At 38.6% G+C, this 18,340-nt stretch overlaps 1 protein-coding gene across 27 annotated transcripts in view; it reads left to right on the top strand.

Annotated features, from left to right (window-relative positions):
- LOC113159466 (neurexin-1a) overlaps positions 1–18,340 on the top strand; it is a 217,797-nt gene that overhangs the window by 165,514 nt on the left and 33,943 nt on the right. For 18 of the 27 annotated variants that reach the window (XM_026356180.1, XM_026356175.1, XM_026356173.1 and 15 more), the window contains 2 exons: positions 11,857–12,028; positions 17,830–17,919. In XM_026356180.1, coding sequence (XP_026211965.1) covers positions 11,857–12,028; positions 17,830–17,919 — 262 coding nt within the window. The remainder of the gene's footprint in view (positions 1–11,856; positions 12,029–17,829; positions 17,920–18,340) is intronic. The other 9 variants (XM_026356188.1, XM_026356186.1, XM_026356174.1 and 6 more) reach the window with 1 other exon arrangement.

Here is an 18,340-nt window from a genome sequence, read left to right as displayed (position 1 = left end):
GTAAAAGAGACTGACAAGGAAAGGATAAGAAACATGGAAAATGAGATTGAAAAAGGGAGAGGGGAATTGAGTAGGAGTCAAAATCAGGAGAAAGCAAAGCGAGGAGTGGAAGAAATAGGACACAGTGAAAATCGAAACAAAGTGGTAAAGCAAAGCATGGGGAGAAGAGTAAGAGCCTCAGGCTGAGAGGCACCAGCCCAAGTATCATAGTCAATTAACATCCAAGCCCAGCACTAATTTTCAGTCTATTTCAGACCATTAATTATGTGCACCATCAGTTCCAGCTCACTTGGCCTGACACAAGTCTTCATCACATTGCCTTGGCCCCTACGGATCATGTTTTACCAGAGAAATAGCTGCAGTTTACATATTCATGATGAAATGGAGATGAAAATTGTATGGATCAAGGCTCCCCCCTATGACTCTCAGTTGAAACAAGAAGTGATGATTTTGCTAGCTCTTTGGAAACCCCTCAAACTAACTACTCAATTTGAATGTTTATATTTAGGATACAGCTCACATACTTTGTCTCTAATGACCATCAAGCTCCATGTCAGTTATTCTAAAGGTGAAAGAGGTCTTGATAGTAGTCACTACCTACATGTGTGGTTGGTGCAGAGGTGTCAGCAGGCGACGGGAGTCACACGAACTATGTTCCTGATCTCTGAACAGGTAGGAGAAATAGCCATGCATGCAGAAATTAGGTGAACTGTGAGGAAAGAAACAGCAAATTATAAGGGCGACCAACTGTAGAACATACCCAGAGTGGTAGATGTTTACTGATAAAACTAGAGGAGTTTGCTTGGGTCCTGGTCATAACACCAAACCTAGATTGTCTGGACTTGAAAATGTGGGTCACAATCTCAGAAAATCAATTACAGAATGGGGGAAAAAAGCAACAACATCATTAACCAAACAAAGCCACTGGCGAGGTGACATTGTCTCATTAGAAGGTGCTAAACAATCTCAAAAATAAACAGCTGCACCCAGAGGATAACACACTTTTCTTTCATCAATTTCTTGTAGATGCAACCCAAGAGCCTGTCTTAATCAATTTCCTCTCATTAGAGTAAAATGTAATTGGCTACCACATAGTAAAACAATAAAAATGTGTTAATATCTTGTCTAGTTAACCGTTACAAAACTCAGTCCGTCTAATGATAGTCAATTGGTGAATATAAAATGAGCAGCATGCAGGATGAGTGAGGCAGTGGAATGAACAGCTGTATGTGTTCGTTCCACTGCTCAGGGGAGCGAGTTGTGTTTCCATCAGCGTATGCAACTGTACAGATAATTTAACAGAGCCACAAATAAACAGAAATTGCAATTTAAAAAGGCTGTAGATCATTTTGAAAACTCTTTTTACTCTGCTATTCCCTTTTTTTCCCCAGCTAAACCTGTACAATATGTATTACATTCTCCAGCACCTGGATATGCAGTCGGAAGAGAAGCATACAAGGCCGCATCCAAACACAGTGAACTTAGATGAAAGTGCCTGGTCAGCTCCTCAGAGATGACAAACATCCAAATATCTGTCACTTGGTGTGTTCTTGTCATCGTCTTCCAGAGGGGCTGTCAGCACCACTGTCAGTGTGTCCATTGGCAGATTGTCGCCCCACACCATTTATCCCTGAGCAGGTGTTCCCTACTGCACTCACAATAAATGACAAGTGAGAATAATTGGACAAAATCCTGAAATCGAGTGGGCTGGATGAGGCAATTTTTTTTTTTCTACTTGAGTCTTTAGAGAAAATTAACATACAGTTGCGGCATCTCATCGTTGATTTAGATGATTGAGATCCATTTAAATCAATGCTGATGATTGCGATGGGGGTGTGTTAATTTGGAGAAAGGAAAACAAAAGAAAAAGCACCGCGACTGCCATTTTATGAAAATGTATCTGGGTTCAAGACTGACTCAGTTGGCTTATAATGACGGCTCATGGCTAGACTTGTCACCTTGCTCTGTGGCCCTAACAGGCATTTTCTTCAACACCATAATGTCAGCCTGCCATCGGACAGATGAGCGAGGTGAATTTTAAATCCTTGCACTGTGTGCAGGGAAAGCTGCCAGGTGTTGATGGCTGTTCACTCAGCCTGTGAAAACCAAGTAGGAAGCATCTCAACTGAAACTTGCTTGGTTTCCACCTTGAAAATGCATTGTGCTGTTTTTCCAGATATGAATCTGGCTAGGATTCTTAACTTTATTGCACAGTTAGTATTGTTTGTTGAAGCTTGGTAATTACAGTCTATCCTAGCAGATAAATCCCCAACTACAGCTGCTTTTTAAAATGTATTGAACTCAAATCAGCTGGTGATTGTCCAATTGCGGCAGGTTATTAACTTATCAGAACAGCTTTGCAGGATCTTAGCAGAAAAAAACCCCCCTTGCTGTCTTTAGTAATGGTTTAGCCGTGTACTCAACAGCCTGACAATAACAGGGATGCCATTACGCAGACACAAAAAAAACACATCTGAAAAGACTAAGACGCAGTATATTGTCTAACTCACCCGTTTATAGTGAGGTTATTGTTACCTAAAGATCTACTGCAGTATATCGTAGAATTCATCGGCACAGAGATACTGGGTCAGTTTCACTCAAATATAGCTGCTGGACCCGGGGATAAAGAGAATGATCCCATATCTCTTTAGGGTGTTCTGTGTAAGCACCAGGCTCCCTTGTGTTTTGAAAAGATACGGCTGGGAGCAGACAGGCATTTGAGGACTGTCTGAGGGAAAAACAAGACAAAACACCAATTCAGTAAATATCCCATTCGCTGCAAAAATCACACATTTTCACGGTTATCTCTCGTGATGATTTGAATGCCTTTTCTTTCTGGTTACTGGAAAGAAATCAAATTCCTTTTTTTAATTTTTTTTTTACCAAGTGAAGTAGGACAACACTGTCCTGTGAATTTGGCATCTGCTGTTAAATGATTATCATTATAGCATAATTGAGAGAGAGCTTGTGTTTATGCTGTGACTTGGTATTCATTTTAAGTGGTTTCTTTCTCTTTAAACATTATCCCTTCGTCATCTATTGCTATCGTTTTCTGTCAAATATATACTTTCATCCTTCTTCCTTGCAATTCATGTGACATTTATTGATGTGCTCAAGTTTGATTGATTGCGATAAAACGATACGATCTCTGCTCAGCTGTGTGCTGTAAGGGATAGTCGGCTCGCAGACACAAAGAGAGAGGCTTGGTTCTGTATCACAAATACAGCAAATGTATTGCCTCCTTTTCTTTTCCTCTCGACTGCCCAACATCCTGTAAACGTCGCCATCTGCTCGGCGTTGTTCAAAATGAAAACGGGGCTCACTGCAAGAGTGTGGAATTAAATTTTCTAAAATATCGTGAACATAACCATAGTCCTCCATTATGCGATAAATCTAGGGCGAGGTTCATTCTTCTGAGGTTTAAATAAAGCACAGGCCCTACGTCCGTCATAACTTAACACCTCCGGTTCCATACCTTTTAATGTATTCCTCTTCTGAGATGAACTTGTTTCAGTGGGGGAATAGGAAAATCAGTTTGAGCTATGTTAACATTAAAAGACAGGAGATGCCAGTGGACATGAATAAGTGAGAGGGCGCTGAGAAACCTTTTTGTCTGTGGTCCCAGAATCAAAGAGTAACACGAGTAGGCTAGAGGAAAGAAATGGCCCAATATTGCATGGGGCTGATGGGGACTAATGTTGAAAAAAGTCATCCATGAAATTGCATGTTGCATCCTTTAAAACCTCTTGATTGATGGTGGCAATTTTAAAGCTTGGCAGTTTCCCAGTTATGTGGAAGTATTAGAAGCAAGTACTCCAGAGTTATCTTAAAGGAGAAAAAACAACCTAAAACACTTCATCCTGGTTATATCACTTATTGGCAACATACATTAACGTGCTTATTTTGGTGTCACAATTGCCCACTGTAGCTGTTAGGACTTCAAGGAAAACAAATTAGGCAAGCTTACGTTTGATGCAGTTGCTTTTGAAGTTTGACTGCGTATTGAAATGCTTGTGTCTTGTGGCTACCTGGCTGTGATTGCGACAATTGCTCTAACTGCATTTCTTTCTTCATCTTATCACGATGGCAATAATCGTAATAACCTCTAACCCCCAGTTTAATAATCTTCTTTGCAACAACTTTAGATTATGGTTTTCAGACATGTTCTCTCTTATGAATGGTTAATAATATTGTATATGTGTACAGCACAATAAATAATAAATAAATATAAGTCCATAGCAGATGTTATAATCAGCATTAAATGTTTATTGCATATTATTGGAGGGAATAAAGATTACAAATTGCTTCTTTTTAATTTTAAAGTTGAACTGTTCCAACAAATGACTATTTAATTTCTTATTGCTTTCAAACTTAAAGTGTAATATGTCAGTCCTTTAGAAATGTACTTTCCTAAAACAGGAGACTGTAAGATTAATTTGTACTGTAGATGTAAAAAGGCAGGCGTATCCAGCTCTTGGTGCCTATTATAGATTCAATGTACCAGTTAATGGTGGTGTTGAGGATTGTTGGGCAACATACACTGCTCTAAATTCAGCAATGTAATAGTGTTATTTTGAGGATGCTATAGTGGAAGATGTATCAGCAGTATGGTATAGAGGCTGTGGTGATATTTCACAGGTCACAGTATTTTCATCACTTTGTTATATTTTTATGTTTTTTTTATTTTACAGTTCGGTGATCCAAGAAACATTTTGTTGCTTTACAAAATTAGCTAGAATTAAGATAAGGTACTGTATATAAGTAACAAATTGAATGTGTGATATTCAGGTGATACTAATTGACAACCCTGATGTGATGAAGTCTCCTCTAATCGGTTTGATTTTGTATTTCTTCCAGTATGAGTTCCTACAGTAAATATGTCACCAAAAACTGCATATTCCTAAAAGCGGAGCACGCCACGTGGGTCTTGCTCACCACTATGCATTGTTAAAGCTGCATATGTTCATTTCTCCAGGCAGTATTTGTTTGACTTTGTTTAAATGACTGTATATTGAGCATTACGTTTGCATTCCAGGTTACAAATGTAATGTGCCTGACATTTCTTTAGAGTAAAAGCCCCACAGCTACCCAAAGTCTGATCAAAGTAAAGTGCAAAGAAATAACACTGGTTCTGCTGCAGAAGGTACATAGAGTTGTTCGATTAGCCCTGAGTGCTAAGAAGTTTATCCATAAAACTTTAAATCCATTTTCTGCATTTGATTATCATCAAGTTAGAACATATCACCAGCTGATCTATACTGAGCACAGAAACCTCTTTTGCAGCTCAATGCTCTTATAGAGAGAATTAGCTGTGCAGAAATAGCTCCACATGGTTCAGCGTAGTTTAGTTGATCCACCGTCTAATGAAAACTTTTGCAGCTGAAATCACAGATGCATGCTTATCCCAACTTTTATTCCAGATCTTTACTTGAGCTGGTGAACCACAGTACAGAAACACAGCGCTGCTTTCCAGTAAGAACTCCCATTTATTTTTCAGACGAACTGTTGTAATAAAGTATGAGGGAGTTTGCAGAGGTGAGACTTCCGATTTAAAAGTTGTTCTTTGTAAAAAGTCCAAAGAGAGACAATCTCATAAACTCTGCTGTTTTAAATGCAAAACTAATGGGATTTGTTATTAACCCATTCATATCCATGTCAATTTTAGTCCTTCGGAAATAAGAAAACAATGCAACGAGCATGGAAATGTGACATTATTTAGCCGTACTGTGTTAAATTTGCAATTCTGTGTTACCGAGGGGAAATGTGTGTGACACCTTTTACAAGATTAGCAAACCCGTCACATAATTACACGAAGAGCTCATACGGTGAGAAATCATAGTGGAACATATCTCGGTAGAACACAGAGGGATTGCATATTTATGAGAAGCTATCTCATTATTACAAGAAACATAGCTCAGTGAAAACCTGCAAAAATAATAACATCTTTCCTAAAGGGGAGTACAACTTACACAAGTCACACGTGACGCGTGATTTTGAGACTGCAGAACATCAGCATGACACCATCTTCAATACTAATAATTCTTCTAAAACTCTGACAAGCAGGTCTGATTTGTGATCATCAGAGTAGGCGAGTGTTTGGACGTCTCGTTCTGAGCCTTAATGGTCAGCTATGGCATATGTTCCTTGCCCTCAGGCATTTGTCCCCAGCTCTTTCTGAGCTGAGTTTTTCTTCATTGTTGCTAAGGTGATTGCACTCTCCGCATTCTCCCCAAACGCGCACTTGATTATATTTGATCTTATTTATCCAGAAAGCCGCGCTATATAAATTGTACCGATGAATTGAGCTGGATTGTGAGTATGCTCCAGGGGACGCAGGAAGTCCTGACGGGGAGAGGACAGAGATGAAGGTCGACTCACCCCCACTGCACGCCAGCTGTCACAAGTGGACAGACAGGAGAATCACCTGAAACCTGAATTGATTTCTTTGAGTGAGAGAGAACGAAATTTTAGTTATCATTTGACCTCCCTTGATGGAATGTGTCACAGACGGGCCAAAGATGGAGCAAGAGAAAGAGTGCAGACAGACAGCAAATGTCATTTCAGGAAAAGACAAGCTGTGCCTTATGAAAAGTGCCACTGTCTGGTTCCCATTATGGACACTCCTGTCACTTCCAGCTGAATTCTCTTATAATAGTAGTGAGGAGAAAACAGCATTTTTATTGATAACCTCCTGTGTAAAAACAGCATGTATGTTTTCTTGCTGAGTGCTGCTGCATTATACATAAGCATGAATTCATGTTTTAATATTATATCTCCTGTAATGCTAAAATATCTGTATGTCTCCTTTTATTCTGTTAGTGCTCGCCTTCAAACAGCTCCGGCTGGCTTGATGATTTATTAACTTGAGGTATTTGATGAAGCACACCTACAGAAAGCCACTTGATAGAGTCTCCTAGCAATGGAAACAATTTCAAGCCAACTTCACAGATAATTAGGCACTTTAGCTGGCGGACTTGATTTTGAAATAAGCTGAGCTCCCAGCAAACCCACTTATACCTCACCACATGGAAATGCTCCAAGGCGATCGTGAACTAAGTGGAGAAGGGAACCTTTGTCGAGTAACTTTGTTTCATGTTTTAGGACGACGCATTTTAAGTCGACTGCAATGCAGCAAAGAATTCATGTTGGTGTTTAAATGAAGTCGCTCTTGAAGTAAACAGCGAGGTCACAAACCTTGCCAGCATTTTATGAATTATTTAATAGTTGGTAAAGGTATGGAATGAAATTACAAAGTATGTTTCATACTCTTGTGTGTGTGCTCAACTAATGTCCCAGTCTTAGTGCTTATTGCTTAGCTGAAGCTTATGCTATCACTTGAATAGGTCGAGAAAAACATGCTATTAGTTTTTTAGCCTTTCTACTCAGTTTAAGTTTGTGACACAATATGTGTACAGTATGTACTGAAGTAGTACTGCATGTACAATACTGCATATTGTATGTATTTGATCATAGATGGACTACTTGAACTACCGTGTCTTTTACAACTACTTTGAAATGAAATTGAATACACAGGCTTCGCTGGTTTCAGACCCACAGAGACCAAATACTGTAGGTTTGTCACAGTCCATAACATCATTAAATCGTTTTAGATATTAGGGAGTTAATGTATCATGTGGTGCTTCTATGAGGCTGAAATTTCATTTTCTGCAGCACCGTGTTTGTGCTTTTATAATGCCCCAGGTTTGTCATAAATTGACTGCACTCTAAATGTGTAAGTGATTTCATCTACACATGTTTACACGCTTGCAGATACAGTATTTGTGTACTCATAATTCCAAGGGCATGCGTGATTTGCAGCAAATTGTGTCATAATATATATGCATCATATGACATAAGGCAAAAAAAATCAATTTTCTTTCTCCTAATTATTCCATTACGTCTATAATTTCATTAACCAAGCTTTGCTAAAAAAGGGAGAAGCAGAAGACTGTCAGAGGTAATTAAAAGATAAGGTGAACAGTACAGGCTGCTTTGCCCTAGCTACATTAAGACATTTAGCTCCTACAGCAAGAGAGTAATATCCCTCAATGCGCGAACATAGACACACATGCACATAAAAGACACTAAAGGGATGACGAAGGTGCTGTCCCACCTGCCAACAGACCCCTCACAGCCGTGTACTGGAGGGAAATGTGCTGCAATCCCATTGCGTCGGACTAGTGAGATATGAAATGTGACGGGTGCACAATGGTTGTCAACATGAATGACTCATAAACAAGCAAAACATTAGGACAGCCTACACGGTGGTGTTCATTTTTTGCAGAGATTGGATAGGAGGCCCAACACCAGCTCAAATACCACTTCTCACTTCCTTTCTTTCTCTTTTTTTTTTTTTTTTTTTTTTTTAAACATTGTCTTTACGTGGGCTGAGGAAATAAGCTTGCTCCAGTAAACCGTTACAAATGCGTGGATCATTCTGAGCTCAGTTTGTTTGACCCTCCAGCAGATTATTAACAACATACCATCCTTTTAACAAAAACATGAAGACAAGAGTATGATTTATTTATTTAGTGATTTATTGTTCTTGGGAACACTGCTCTATAGAGTTTAAAGTAAACTTCATCCACAGCCCAAGCTGTTGAGGGAAATCTACCGACTGACTTGGGGCATTTAACACATACAATATTTGTACATGTGTTGATGTGATGCAAGAAAAAAATGATCTCACTTAGTTCTACTAATAATTTTAAAAGAAACACTTGGTCTGTATAGGCTGTTTTTCAACTTTATAGCAAGTAAAACAAGCATCTCTATGGTTGTATAATGAGTGCAGATGGGGGGTTTTAATGAGAAACAGACACCCGGAGTATTGCTGCAGCGACTCTACCCTCCAGCTGCAAGGATGAGAAACATAAAAAAAAGAGCAGGTTTGAGGAGAATGGTGGATCAACTTCATCAGTTAATTAAACTCTATTGCAGCTTGATGAGCAATTAATCAAGGCAGCGTGCAGAGTGTCAGGCGAGGCTGGGTTCTTTGCGTGCACCGTACAGTATGTTCCCAGGGGGGCAGCCCTGTGGGGAGCAGAACTTATCAAGTGAGCAGCCCTAAAATTGTACAGAGTGTAAATGGCTGGGTTTATGTAAGCAGCTATCAATCACTCTCTGACATAAGCCCGCACCCTATTAGAGCTCCAGGATTAGGCTCCTCTCAGTTATGAATTAACTGAGAAACTACTCTAAGTAGATCGAATTTCAGGAAGTGCTCAAACGTATTGGATTATTATTTAGAAGAAAGAATATTGGCATTTAAAGGAGATGCCATCCCTGTCTCAGAAAGCGCAGGCAGTAAAGTTAAATACTTTAATTTAGGAGAAACATGCTGTAGGCATGTCAAAAATTGAGCCTCAAGATTTAACTCTTATTTTTCATCGGACATCTGACTCCCTAAGTGATGCTTTGGTTTGTGTGCTGCTGTTTGTTTCCTGTTCAGCTGCCTCTTCATCCTGTCGCAAGACAGTGAAGTAGGCTTCTTTGAACTATGGAAATTTGAGTTGGCAGTTTGTGACTAAATGCTGTAAATTTATTAACGAGACCATGGGGAACATTAAAAGTCAATTGAAGGAGGCTATTAAAAGCAAGATTTTAATTGGGTTGGTCCCTCCACTCAACCTTTTTTCACTTTCTTTCTTCTTCCAAGAGCAATGGTACTAAAAAGTTCAATTAATGTGTTCAGTGTGTAGTAGTCCTTGAATGAAAGTTCCCTTTTGGATTATGAATTGCTAGTCTCTTGTTAAATTTTACTTTAAATTTAAGTACTTTAAAAATAGGAAATGTGCGAAAAACCGGGCCTGGTGTGAGGTCTGATGTTGGCAGATGCTCATGCTGCCTTCTGCGAAATGTAGTCCCACAGAGAAGCTGCTGTCTCAGTGACTCTTGCTGAAGGGCTTCAAGAGGGGCAAATCTCTCAAAATGACACATCTTACAACTAAGACAGCAGCATCTACACATCATCCTCTCATCCACTAAGTTCTGAAAGCCTGGCACGAGCTGCATTTGCTGTAACCATGTGTGTTTCAATTTTTGCTTATCGGTCTTTATGCCCCCAAGGATTCAGTAAATTGTGTTGGTACTGTAGCTTTAATGCTTTAGATTATATAATCTGTTGAAATTATATTGCAAGCCATACGACTGTCCTTGTTTTGGTAATGTGGTGGCACATTACAAATAGTTTTAATTGCTCTTTACCTTCTGGCCCCTGAGACGTGCTCAACTCATTCTCCACTTGGGTCTGTGTGTGTGTGTGTGTGTGTGGTTGGAAGCTGAAAAAAGAAATCAGTTTGTGCATATGGAAGAGTTGGAGAGAAATAGAGATAGAGATGCAGTGTACTATTGGCTGTGCTGACTGGATAATGACATGCAGACTGCTGCGCTGCTACAGTAGGTTGAGCCTTCAACCAGATGCTCCTTTCACTGCAGCTCATGAGCGAAGAAAGAGGCTGCACCAACATATGCACTCTTAGCTGGATTAAGCAGTAGGATTCCGGGACTTCGATCATCTTCTGTAAAAAGGAGCTTATTAGTGTAGATACCCATCGCATGTGGCTCTGAGGATTGTTATCCTAAGCTGGATTCAAACGTCCTTTGAGATGCCCTCTTTATGTTTCTGTTACAAAAACTGCATATACATGCATACACATACATTGCATATACATAAAGAAAAAGAAGTTGTGATTAGAAATGTTCCTCAAGGAGAGCATATGCTACTATATATGTTACTCTAGGGGATGACAGATGTAAACACCATATGACCACGCCACATGGAGCAAAATGCTAATGTTTTCTTGTTTCTGGCTTGATTAAATTTAAAACAACGATAAAAAGGTGAAAAATATGGTGGTTGTTACTGACTTAAGTCACATCAGAGTTGGTAAGTGCAATATTATTTAGTAATAGCAAATCAACTATTTGATTGCATTCTGCATTATGTTCAGAATCTGGTGGATTTCAGTGCCCAACTTGTCCCCTTCCTGAACCCACCCAGGGCCAAGGATTTTATATCTAACATAACCTCAAGGCAAAAAGCAATGGCCATATGGTACTTTTCATTAAAATAGCAGCCCACTCTAAAATGTATGGTCCAGCTAATGCAGGGTAAAAGCTATCTACAAATGTATTAGACAAACTTTGTTTAAGTCCATGAAGTTATTGATTCAGTAATACCTGAGTCACCACTTCCTCCTATAAACGACTTGTCTTCCCAGAATCATTGTAAATTCAAATAAATAAATCTTTAATCAACTGTAAAAATAGTATCTAATATATATCAGGTAGATGCAGCTTAAGTTCTGTTACATATTGCATTTTATAAGTAATGAATGAGATTGTTATGAGTGGGTATTGATGTATTTACGGTTTGTATTATGAGCTATAATGTTATATATATATATATATATATATATATATATATATATATATATATATATATATATATAGCTGAATATTATGTTTAACTGTCACTAAAAAGAAAAGCCACCCTGCCTTGGGAAAAAATTGCAACAACGTCTCCAATTCATCTCACACAAGTGATTTGTACAATTCATTTTCCCATCCGTATCGAAAAGTGCAAACTGAATTTTTGATTTAACCCATAATATTTTAATGGAATAATACATCTAACATAGCCACTCAATTACATAGTGAAACAAAAAAATAAAAAAATAGGTTCTGTTTATTTCAACCATTCTTTATTTTTGTACAGAGAGCTGTCGCTGCTACTTGATATTACACATCTTTTGGCACTGAAATTGAGGATAAAATAAAGGTTGTACCTTGTGACAAACCCTGTTTGTTGTTATCACTGAAACATTTCCCCTCTCTGTGTTCTTCTCTTTCCAGGAAAAAGGAAATGTTGCTGTTGTATTTAATGTCGGCACAGATGACATTAATATTGAGGAGACGTCAAAGTTTGTAAATGACGGGAAGTACCATATAGTGAAGTTTACGAGGAGTGGGGGTAATGCCACTCTGCAGGTGGATGACCTGCCAGTCATTGAGCGCTACCCCACAGGTGAGTCTTATATCTTAAATGATATCCTATTATATCCTCTGTTGCTTAAAGGCTAGACAGTACTAGTAATAATAACAATCTTACCCAGACAAATATTAAAGCCTGATCTGTTAGAATGTTTTTATGTTGACTTGGCATGTGCTTAATTGCTTTTTATGTCTCTGTAAGAATAATACCAGTGTTGTTGAGTTATTTTCTCATTTCTAACATGTACCACTTTACATTGATAAATGCTGTTTAACAACCAGGGTATAGATTTATATATATTTATAAATAAGTTGCACCTTAGAGCCCTGCAGAGCCTAAAATACAAGCTGTTTAAAGAGCAACCACCCACATTGTCTACATGTCTGCATTAGGTTCCCCATATACATAAATAATCCACCTACCGTGTGTGTCCACAGCGCATGAAATCGACAGACTACTTATAAATGGGCACTTTTACTGTTGCAAGCAAATGCGTGCCAGTCCAAAATGTATGTCTCTGCCAATAGATAGATTGATTGAATTAAGACAAACCTGTAACAGCACAGTCAAATGAAAGGAATTAATCTGTTGCTTTGTCAGAATTAGGTAGTAGATGATCTGCTACATTACAGCATCTGGTTAACCACAGCAATTCACTCTCATGTTAATCATTTTCCACAGTAAACACCACAATTAGTCATAGATACAAATGAAGCTGTGCTAATTTTCTTTGTCATTAGAGTTACTAATAATTTCATTTGTGCAGCACTTTTTAGAAACAGTTAACATGACAGCAGATTAATTTACTAATTACTGGCCTGTGTAATGAGTATTTAGTAATTACTTAGTATAAGATGTGTATGTAAAGTGTAAAATATGTAATACAATTGTTCAGGCATTTCAAGATTGAAATGTCACTTTCTTGTATATTGTAAGGGTAACTGGTAACTTCTAGAGATGAAACCATGACTTTGGAAAGGTAAGGGGTAAATAAAACTTGAGTGTCATATTTCTTGTTAAAATATGAAATAAATCTACTGTTGGAAATGAAAAACAGCTCAGCAACACTGATAGGTTTCTGTAGAATGTCAAGATGTTCATAGTATGATTGCCCTGAAAAAGAATTTAAATGCCACTGCTTGTGTTGTTGAAGTTGTTAACTTTTTAAAATGCTTAAAGGCTTTGACAAAAGCTGTAGGGGATTAAATGAATATTACAAACACTAAATTTAGTGTAAAAATGGGTAATATTTACTCCACAAGAGTGAACTACAAACTGCAATGGAAAAAACAACATGTGTTGGGTTGTGAGCATGCATAAAATGACTGGGCAACGGGACAAACAGAAGACTGATTCAACCTGTCTCTCTCCTTTTGCATGTTTGGTGACCTTTTTAGCTATGACCAGTGCATTCATCCAAATGAAAGAGGGTTTTCTGACTGGGACTCAATCTTTGCTGCTTGCCTTAGGTGGAAAGGGGAAGCTAATGGTTTGTGACATGTCATGGACATGGCAGAATGCACAGCAGGGTTAAATTGCCTGGATACTACATCCCAATCTTCAAACACCCTCAGCTCCTGAAACACCTGTTAAACTTACAGCTGCTCATAAACTGAATGGTGGAAATAACTTTTTTTTTTTTTTAATTTGTGGTTATTTTATACACATTGGTGCAAAACTGAAGACAAAGGGGATATTTAAGTGTCACTTATGGTTTTATTACCACGGAGTGTAATGTCAGACACAGTTGGCTGAAGTTAATAGTTGCCTAATTGACTCTTCAATGCTTAGTAATGACACACATAGCATCAGTTAAATATTTGTGGGTGAGAACAAAATCCACATAATTTGAACATTAATGATCAACGTATTAGCACACCTATAGAAAAGCATTAATAATAGAGGATTGATTTTATTAGGTACTGAGTTAGAAACGCTGCAGGGAAGAAGTGACCAATGTCATTGTTACCAATCATGCGTCAGTGACAATGCCAAGTCCATCTACCTTATTAAGCTCGTCGCAGACTAATTACATCTAATCACAATTACAGCGCAGTGCCTCCCCTCACCCCCAGCACACAAAGCCATTATTCTCTGAGCTCGCCTGTAGTTTGATTAGTATCCATGTATGCCTCTAACACACTCATAATAGCAGCCCTCAGCCACTCTTAGGCCACTCACAGATCAACATTGATTATAATAAGAGTAGACAGCAAAGATAAAAATGATGGCTGGAGAGTGAGAAGGACAGAGGAGGAGGAGATTATATGGGAGGGAGCAATCGTTCTCAAAGCAAGAAAATAATTGCTTCACCAGGGCCTATATTGCTGCCCTCGTAATCTCATTAAAAAGTCTTGTACTGCATACTTATGGGCCATTAAAAGTCTTTAGCACAATTATTAGAATCTCAAATGCAAAACACACACGCAGACACATAACCGGCCTTCTATTTGTTGTAGTTTAGTCCTCTTTCATTTATTCGCTCGCCCCGCTTTCACTCTACGCTCTGCACACAAAGGGCTGGGCAGCAATAAAAAAAAAAAAAAAAAAAAAAAATCAGCTCCTTCTCCCGAGTCTTGGCCATGGAAGTAATACCATCACAATGGTGCTGCCAGGCCCGCAGGGCACTGTGCAGTATCCTATCAGAGCACCCAATGAACACGCGCTGCACACAAAGATAATGGCGAAGTCCCTGGCCTTATTCTTTTACTGTTATCAGAGCGTGGTGCACTTACAGAGGGCTCTGTCTCTCACTCTTAGTCCCCTCAGCTCTCTGTTCCCTCTTTTTTGGTCCTTTTTACCTCTATGTGTCCACCCTTGCCCCCTACGTCAATCTAACCCTGTGTCCTATTTTTTTTTTTTATTACCTCGTGGTGTTGAGTCTGATTTGTGGGATACAAAGGAAGGACGGTTAGCTTTATCCATCAAAGCGCCATCCAACCTGCTCTGGTTTCTCTTGTGTTCTAACTATGAGCCCATTTATCCTATTGTGCAAGCAGTCATCACTGGGCATGCTTTAAAAACGGTGCAATGGGTGCCCCAGCTGGAGTAAGAAAGAGAGAGCAGAATAATAAAAATAATAGTGAGATTTGTGTAGGTTCCTCCTTTTTTTAATTCTCCCGGGCTCCATGAACAGAGGAAGCATTTGCATATTTGTTCATTTAATGTGGTGATTGTCCTAGGGCTTGTAATGAGATAAAGCTCCTACCTTATCTGACCACTTTATTAACAAAAAAGAAAACAAGTGAATGAGGGCAAAGCAGGTCGGTTGGGACGGCTCAGCTGAATCGCTGCTGTCTGGCAGAGGAGATAAGCCCGGCTGTCCCATACCAAACCAAATCACCACTCAGCAGCAGTAACAGGCTCTGCTCGCAGGCAGGATGAATGGGTTCTGCTGCTGCATTGAAGCCCAGGGGATAGCATTGTTTAACACTCCACTGTCCCACGGTGGGGATCAATACACGATCAGACCTTGATTATATCCACACTTAATTAACCTCAGTCTAAGGATAGACTGAGTGTGCCGCTGGGTGCAGTGCCAAACTGATAAAGCATTACTGTCTTTGAAAATGGAGCGTGTTTTTGCACAAAAGTAGGGGATTTTGACACAGTGGCACGCCATGTGTGACGATAAATGTGTGTGTGTTCACTGTATGTGTCAGTGACTGCCTGCTTGACACTTTTCTGTTACTTTCCCTTCTCACATCTTCAACAAATTGTCATGTATGCTACATTTTCTTAAAGCAGTAAGTAGAAAAATTGACAAGCAGCAAATGAAAGACACACAAAACATATTTGCTGTCAACAAACAAAGAAGGCTTGCGTATAAGGCAGCCTGTGTTTATTAATTACGTGAATATATAAGGAAAAATGTCATTGTAGTAAGTCTTCTTCAGTCTAAACCTATGTGTCCTCAGCGTCCTCCCAGCAGCCCTAGGCTAACTGTTCTCCAGAGCCCGGTTTGATGCTGAACTCTCCTCAGACGAGGTGTCACAGTAGTAGGAAACAGAGAGGTGACATAGCTAACACCCCATGACTGACAAATGGAGGTGACAGGAATTAACAAAGCCTATGAATGCTCCATGACAGGAGCAGTTAATGGATTATTCATTCATTTAACACAATATAAGGAAGTGCAGCTGTGTGTGTGCGTGTGCGCGCGCTTTTGTGTGTGTGTGTGTGTGTGTGTGTGTTTGTTTGTTTGTTTGTTTGTGTGTAATATTGCCAACGTGCACAGTGCTCGTGAGAATTGAGTGGCGCAGGGCTCCAGGAGCCTGGCATAATGGAAATACAGCTCAACACCAGGCAGTGTACAGATATTACATAAGTTATAGCAACTGGAGGACGTTGTGTGTTGAATACAGTACATACCTGGAAGACCTGGTGATGTTCTGTAATGTTTTATATAAATGTGTATATCCATACACTGGACTCAGCCGGTGTAGTCACCTGTCACAGTGTGATTCACCTCGTAACATTTGAAGATCCACATGGAATGATATACGTTGTGATCTTACGTGCCTTTGCTGTAGTCTTTTTTGGCCTTTATGTTGAGACCAAATCTCCTTCTCAAGCCATTGTGCTTCAGCGTGCAGCAATCAGCTACAGCCAAATTCCATGAGCTGTATAGATGAGCCTTAAACCCTTTTCTGTGTTGCTGATCCCCTACAGCAAATTAAGTTGATGCGATTAAATAAATGTCATTTTATGCGTTTCTGTACCTCTAAGACCTTTCATCTAGCTAACTGTGCATCTGTTACAAGGTTACCTCCTTTCCTTCATGTCTCTGCGATCTTTCAGAAGCCATTCTCCACCAAATCATTGTTAGCTACCGGATCTTTTGTCTGCCAGAACTGAATTAATATAGTTGATGGGACAAACATTGTCAATCTGCCGGAAGAATAGAGCTGACTGAATTCAATCTCAGCAGACAATACCAGGGGAAAAGCACTCAGAGACAGTGCCACTTTGCTGAAAGTCTTCTGTTCTGGAGAGGTTATTGGCCCTGACAAAAGGGTGATGCAGAGTTTGCCCTCATTAATGCCAACGTACCCCTTCAATACCAGAGTGGAGTTTTTCCGTAGTTGCTCTTTTTCTTTCCTGACACTTTTTTTTTTTTTTTTACTTTTAGAAAAAACTTTTTCATTGACTCTCAATGCGAAATGTTGAGTCAGACTCATGGCATTTTCTACTCTATGACCCGTTGCTTTTGTCAAAGCCACTTATTTATGATTCCAGAGTGTATGCACTGTACCTATTTTGATATTGTCTAGATGCTCTGAATGTATACTGTGTTAATTGTTGTATTGCAATTAGCTTATTATTTCTTGCCAATTAGGCTATTTATAAATGGGGTGGGCATTTGTAATATGTTAATGTAAAATTGTTTTACCCTTTAAACCATAAAAGGTGGATTCAACAATAAATTTAAATGATGTTCTTTTTGAAAATGTATATAACTACTTTAAAAGCCAGTTAAAAAGGTACAGAGGGTGTAGACCAATGGGATGGAAATTTGGGTAAACATGTTGTAATGGGAGTGAATAAATTTGTGATTTTTGTTGGTTTCTAACATAGCTCTATTAACCTAGATGAATCGTTTCAGTGCTACTTCAGTTATTTTCAATTAATATAGGCCTAATTTGTTGGCTAAAATAAAATAAAATGAGTGAAGTTTGTTCAAATAATGTTTTAGTTAAATGTTTTTTTTAAATATACAAAACTTTTTAAATATAAAAACCTTGTGCAGTTGTATAGTCCAGACATTAAGTATGACCATTTAACCTTTGACCTTACAGATTGTAACCAATGAAATGTCTCTTTAAACTTTAAAGGCAACAATGATAACGAACGCCTGGCGATTGCTAGACAGCGAATCCCATACCGACTTGGTCGAGTAGTTGACGAATGGCTACTCGACAAAGGTAAAATCACTGATTAAAATTTCAAATAAAATAATTTGATCATAACCAAGGTGTAGCAATATTTTGTAAATAATAAACCTATAAAATAAATGTTCAGTAACCCTTAAAAAACAAAATGATTTTTACGGTTAAATTTAGTTTGTAGTGTTTCATACTTTTCATAATAATGCATTTATTTTATAGATGTCAACTGTTTTAATACGTGTTTATTGTCAACTTAAGGTTAAAGGGACTGTAAATATGATTTTAAATCCACTTACTGACATAATATCAGCATTGTTAAAATGTCTATAAATTACTGTAGCATTTTTCTGTAAACATCTAAATGATAAATTTAAAAGTTCTAGTGTCGTCATTTCATTAGTTGGTAAGTGTGATTTGAAACACTTATATAAAGTACATTTACAGTACAGTACGGTAA

Source organism: Anabas testudineus, chromosome 15 (genome assembly GCF_900324465.2).
Source record: "Anabas testudineus chromosome 15, fAnaTes1.2, whole genome shotgun sequence".
NCBI classification, from domain to species: Eukaryota; Metazoa; Chordata; class Actinopteri; order Anabantiformes; family Anabantidae; genus Anabas; species Anabas testudineus.
Note: the sequence above shows the minus strand (reverse complement) of the source record. Positions and strands in the feature narration are given on the sequence as shown.